This window comes from Anarhichas minor, unplaced genomic scaffold (genome assembly GCF_050575085.1).
Source record: "Anarhichas minor isolate MPS153535 unplaced genomic scaffold, ASM5057508v1 ptg000140l, whole genome shotgun sequence".
Taxonomy (NCBI): domain Eukaryota; kingdom Metazoa; phylum Chordata; class Actinopteri; order Perciformes; family Anarhichadidae; genus Anarhichas; species Anarhichas minor.
Window position 1 is genome coordinate 419,001 of NW_027466586.1, and position 6,000 is coordinate 425,000.

At 45.1% G+C, this 6,000-nt stretch overlaps 1 protein-coding gene across 1 annotated transcript; it reads left to right on the forward strand.

Annotated features, from left to right (window-relative positions):
• The first annotated feature begins 1,302 nt into the window (after nucleotides 1–1,302).
• LOC142943577 (uncharacterized) lies at nucleotides 1,303–5,440 on the forward strand. Its single transcript, XM_076085165.1, has 4 exons — nucleotides 1,303–1,796; nucleotides 2,474–2,984; nucleotides 3,618–3,703; nucleotides 5,123–5,440. The coding sequence occupies exons 1-4, from the start codon at nucleotides 1,755–1,757 to the stop codon at nucleotides 5,438–5,440; spliced, it is 957 nt and encodes a 318-aa protein (XP_075941280.1). The 5' UTR covers nucleotides 1,303–1,754.
• Nucleotides 5,441–6,000: the final 560 nt, after the last annotated feature.

Consider the following 6,000-nt stretch of genomic DNA (forward strand, 5'->3'; position numbering starts at 1 on the left):
CCGGTGGTCACTCAGTGTGACGGCACTTATTAACAAGCTGTTAGTCATTCAGGCTGAAGCTCTGTGGGGTCGCTATGCATCACTTCATGTCTCCAGATAAACAGACTCAGGAATGTCCTTTGTTTCAGTGGTGACACACACACACACACACACACACACACACACACACACACACACATTTACTCTGCCAATAAACCCTGAAATTGAAAGATGCCGGTTAAAGAGCAGATGTTCAGCTGAGGCGGCTCATGTGGAACAAGTGGAACAGCTTGATTGGTCTCTGGATTGTGCTTCACCCTCCTGTCAGCTGTCTGTTGTCACAGGGGTCAGAGGTCAGATTCCAGAGACGTTTCTTTAATTTAAACTGTCAAAGTGTCCTCAGGGACATCAGACTGAGTCCTTTGAGCCATGCATCTATTTTACACAATGACTGATGTTAAAGTGTTTGTTGTGACTTTAGGCCATGAAGCTCATTCAGGAGCTGCACAGAGAGATGAAGGAGCTCTGCCACCAACAGAAGGTATTTATACATTTATATATATATATATATACACAAACAGAGACTACTAATAACATAATATTATTTTGAACAGGTAGTCAAAGTGTTCTTGACACAGAAAGTGTAAAAGGAGACGCTTATCTTGAAAGCGTCTAAAGATAAATGAGTTAATTTCACAAAAGTTCATCTGCAGCTGTTTTGAGAATCTATTTAATTGTTTAAATCCTTTTCAAGCACGAATGCCAAACATCCTCTGGCTCCTCCCACAGTAAATATAACATCTTTAGGTCTTGGACTAATCTGCATATGATTCATAAATGATTGTTAGTTATGGCTTATCAAATGAATTATAGTCCAGTAAAACTAGAACTGTTGTATGGATACACTAATGGTTGTGAAGGGTACTTGCATGAGGTACTTCTCCATAGTCAGTGTATTACTACAGCAGAAACAGACAGCAGCAGAGTGATGTACTGCAGTTAGTGTGTGTGTTAGCTCGCTTTCACCAAAGTCACACACCGACACAAGCAAACATCCTGAATACAGCGTTCACTTCAACCGAGAGAGATTATTTTAGGAGTCTAAAATACGTCCACAGCAGTACATTGCTTTACTCCATCTACTGTAGTAATACACCAACTGTGTACAAGTACCTCATACAACCACTCTTTAAAGCCACGTTTAGTCTTTATTGACCTCATATTTAGACACATATGGTGTGTATCCTCGCTAAAAAGAGCACTGCTCTGTCTTATCTCATATTTGGTATTTTATTTATGTTAAATGACAACTGTAATGTAAAATGTAGATGGAGAAGTCTTTTCCTCTCAGGCTGCAGGTTCAGCTTCCACCAATCAGAGGGCTGGATGTCGGCCTGTAACAGTGAGGTTATTTTTCTGAGCACACCACTGAATGTGACTCTGATCTCTATGGTGGCTGGAGAGGGTCAGAGGACACAGTGTGGAGAGTCAGTAGTGTTCTGCCTCTCTGTTGTGTCCTGAAGGTTGAAGCAGAGACGGCCTCCGATGTGGAGACGTGCTGCCACTGTGTGGACGCTCTGGAGGAGTCTGTGGTGAGACACAAACACACTGGCTGCATCTGGTCACATCATCAACCGCCTTTGTTTTCAAAAGTTGTTGTATTTGAGATGTGATGACGTCTTGTGTTTCCACTGAGACAGAGGTCTCTGAGGGACACGGTTCAGAAGTATCCAGACCCAGAGGAGCTGAGTCACCAGTGTGAGACCTGGGACCTCATGCAGTCCTCTCTGCTCAGCCAGAGAGGAGACGTGCCCACGGTGAGGTCCTCATGAAGAGCTGTAGTCCAGACCGGGAGAGGAAACCTGCTCTCACTTTGTTTATAGACATGTTCCAACACCTGAGAACAGCTCGAGGTTCTCTCTCCAAGACCGATTTTATATTGCTGTAAAAACAGATTACATTTGAACACGTCGTGATAACGTTATAATTCACCCTCGCCTCATACTCATTTTTACAGAATGAACCTTGAACGCATCATATTGTAACTCAATGCGACCCCCGTTAACGTTAGCCGTTAGCTCTGTTATTTAGCCAAGCAGGACTGTGCTGCTAACGGCTAACTAGCTCTCCTCCTGCTGATTCAGATTTGTTGTTGAAAGTGTAACGTTATCAGGAGGCAAAGTAGGTTGTTGGACCACATGTGTGTAGTACTAGTTTGCACATGTGCAGAAGCGATCGGCATTGTTGTCACACAGTACAACGCCAGAATAAATCCTCCAGAGTTACTGTGACTCATGAACTGAAACACATCAGACTTCATGTGGAAACGCTGACAAGCATACAAATATGTATGTAGAAGTCAAATCATGACATTTAACTGCTCTACATTTGTGAACATTTCTAACTTCTTTTGAACCAACAGATTGATAAAACACACTTAAATGTCCCAGAAGCGGTGGATTGTGTCCTCTAACATGTCTCTACTTTTCTACAGGTGCTGGTCGATGCAGAGGTCAGAGCCACACACACACCTTTCAACAGCAACCTCACCGCTGGAAGCGCTGCACCTCCTCCCTCCTCCACCCTTAACCCTGTCGAGGAGGCCGGCCGGCCAGCAGCTCCTGGTGCTCCTGGTGCTCCGACGACTTCAGGACCGACTTCTGGACCGACTTCTGGACCGACTTCAGGACCGACTTCTGGACCGACTTCAGGACCGACTTCAGGACCGACTTCTGGACCGACTTCAGGACAGACTTCAGGACCGACTTCAGGACCGACTTCAGGACAGACTTCGATGGACGCCGGGTCGCCCCTGTCAGAACCACCGCAGCAGACAGGTTTTAAAGCAGACCCGGCGGCCGGCTCCAGCCTCTCAGAGCGCTACTCGGAGACGCTGGAGGCCCTGAGGAACATCGAGCAGCTGGGAGCTCGTGTTGCTGCGCTGGAGGAAGGAAAGGCGGACCAGTCACAGCTGAGACACCTCAGAGAGCACATGAGTGACGAGAGTAAGTTCACATCAGCTGACTCTTCAGTCATCTACAGAGGGTCGGCTGATTTAAAGGTCCCCAACACTTTGCGATAAGCTGTCGTTTTTTCTGTGATTCTGTGTTTCTTGGTCTGTTTTAATGTAAAGAGTAAAATAATTCACATACTTTACATACACACCATGTGTCCTGGCAGATTGTCTCCATTGCTACAAGCTAACTGAGCTAACTCTCATGTTTACGGTAGGTGACCGTGGAACAGCTCTTAGAGGAAACATTTTGGGAAATACGCTTTATTGCTTTCTTGCCAAACAGTTCATGATGTCAACTTCTCTGCTACTATGTTTTCTTTAGAGAGCCTCATACTGAGATGTTGAGCAGACGTTAGTTCAATGTCTCATTGTGATAAAGTAGACTGTTGGACTGTGGTTGGTATCACTGCACCGTGAGGCCAGCTGTGGCACTAACTGCTTAATAACTTGCGTGCAGGTTTTTAGAAAGGTTACGTTACTTGTTCATTTGACAAAGTGAAAGTTTAAGTTATCTGCTTTCTTTGTAGCAGCGTAGTTCAATAGACCGAGAGTCACCTGACTGAAACAAAGAAGGAAGCCATCACACCTGACTTGTGCTTATGATGTCATATTGTACATTCAGGTTCACAGGACGCGATGAACCACCTGATGGATCAACTGAACCAGCAGAGAGCTCTGATAGACAGCCTGATGAGTGACCGGGGGAAGGTGGGTGAGAGGACGCTCCTACATTCTTAACACCAAACACCAGCCTCACATTCTGATCGTGTGACGATGTGTCTGTCCAAAGCTGGACAGTCCGGAGGACATGTTTATGAACCTAAGCAGCCGGGAGAAAGAAAGCGGCCCAGTGGCTTCAGGGGGGGAGGAGTCAGACAGCTCGGCCTCTCGTGAGCTCAGACAGCAAGACAGGTAAAGACAGGTGGACACAGATTCCACTGGAACATCCAAAGCACAGGTATTAAAAACACACCACAGGTTGTATTTCACAACGTCCAGAAAAACCAGAGCAGACAAGAAAGATGCAACAGAGTTCCACAGGACAGTAGTGGTTGTTGTTTTGAGAGATTTAAATGCAACTTTTCCAGTTTTATTTGTTATATAAATATCAATATATATATATATATATATATATATATATATATATATATATATATATTTGAGCTCTCTGTGTGTGTTCATATTCATCATCGTCGTGTGCAGGAAGTCTGTGAGGAAGCTGGAGGTGAAGCAGCTGAAGGCTTTATGTGTGGAGAGAGCGACAGACGGAGACCTCCAAGACCAGGTCAGACAGGAGGACAGTCAGGGAATAACGAGGACACACAGATACTGTTCTCCTCCTGAGAACAGGAACAGCAGCAGTTTAGACCAGCAGCTTGTTTTAATAACTTAATGTTTGGGGTTTATTTTGACATTTGAAACCTGAAGGGGCGTGTTGTCTGTTGACTACTAGCGCACCTGCTACTGCAGAGATGATAGAAATATATATCTGATGATTATTGGTACAATAGTTTGCTCTGAACATGTGACAAAGTCCAGACACAACAAACACCTCGCTCAATTAATGGGGAGGTACCCGAAGAAAAAACGTAAAGCAGTGATGAGAGACACGTATTTACCAGACATTACCCTGAAAAACAGCTTGTTCCTGCTGACTTCAAGTGGACTAACAAACTGTTATTTCAGGTTTAATATGAAGCACAGTTTTTAGATATTTTAGAACAGGAAATAAAAAAACAACATTTTATTCAAATGAATTGAAACTTACCAGAAGCCGAGTTGTATTCCAGGATTCATCCATAAACGTTCCATCTTAGTGAACAAACTGCAATAAGAGCAAAAGCTCATATTTTTCTGAAGTACGTAAACGTGAAAAATGCGTGAACACGACATTAGAAGACTTGTTAGAATAAGTTTGATGTGTTTTTATCTTTCTGTCTCAACAGCTGCTGCTGTTACTTTACGTTCATACATGTGATGCAGCATCACTCTGCTGAAGATGGTCTGATAAAGACCAAACAGGCTTCTCGCTGAATCAGCATGTATAGAACAGAGCAAGCGATGTCCAGTTGTTAATGAGCTCGACATACATCCGTCTAATCTGAGCTCTCTGCCCTCTGACCTCAGCTGGACGACCTGCGCGGCACGTTGGAGGACACGATGGAGTCCCTGACCTCTCAGCCGTCCGAGGCCGGGCAGGACGAGAGCGCCGGTAGCCAGAGCAAAGAGCAGAGCAGAGAGAACACGGGCCGGAAGCTCAGCCTGCTGTTCCACCACTATGAGCAGCTGCAGGACGCAGTGAGCGGCCTCCTGCAGCAGCAGACTGGAGGCCCAGCAGGGCCACCGAAGCTAGAGGCAAGCTGGACCTGCAGCACAGAGAGGCTGACGAGTGGAGACTCAGCTGATCTACTGTCTGCTCTGGAGACAAATACTACAAGAGTTTAGAGTACTTCACCACTGCTAGCTCTAGCATTTTAACAGTCCTGTTCATCCTCTTCAGGCTGGTATCCCAGCATGCATTGCCTGAGAAGGAGATGAACAGAGTATTTCACTGGTTCAGTATCAGGCTCACTGTGGAGCAGCAGAACCAGAGATGTCGTCTATTTTTTTATTCCACACGTTCTCCTTCCTTTTCAAAACCTGGCGCCTACATTACCCACAATGCAACTTGGCCGCAGACAGTTTGAGTGGTAGATTGTGTTATGCTAGGAGCGGCTAATGTAGCCTGCAGCTACAGAGGCTTCACTTCTTTCTAACTCCAAACCTCCAGATTCATTTTTTTACTTTTCAAACTTGTAGTCTTCAGCCGACGGCGACTCAAGTGACATCACTTGAGGACAGTTATCCCACAGCTCCCTCCGGAGACATTAAAGTCTTTATACTACTTTAAAAACATGTGCAGTGGAACCAGACGGGATGAACGAGAGTTTTGATTTCTCTTGATGACTCCAGAAGTCATTACACTTGATATAATACTTCTGTTTGAGGCTGAGCCAGAAGCAGAC

What these genes read in the sequence shown, in the direction of transcription:
- LOC142943577 (XM_076085165.1), top strand. Translation starts at nt 1,755, where the DNA reads ATGCAGTCCTCTCTGCTCAGCCAGAGAGGAGACGTGCCCACG. An exon ending in AGAGAGGAGACGTGCCCACG is followed by an intron (nt 1,797 to 2,473) that starts GTGAGGTCCTCA and finishes ACTTTTCTACAG; the next exon opens with GTGCTGGTCGATGCAGAGGT. An exon ending in TGATGAGTGACCGGGGGAAG is followed by an intron (nt 3,704 to 5,122) that starts GTGGGTGAGAGG and finishes CTCTGACCTCAG; the next exon opens with CTGGACGACCTGCGCGGCAC.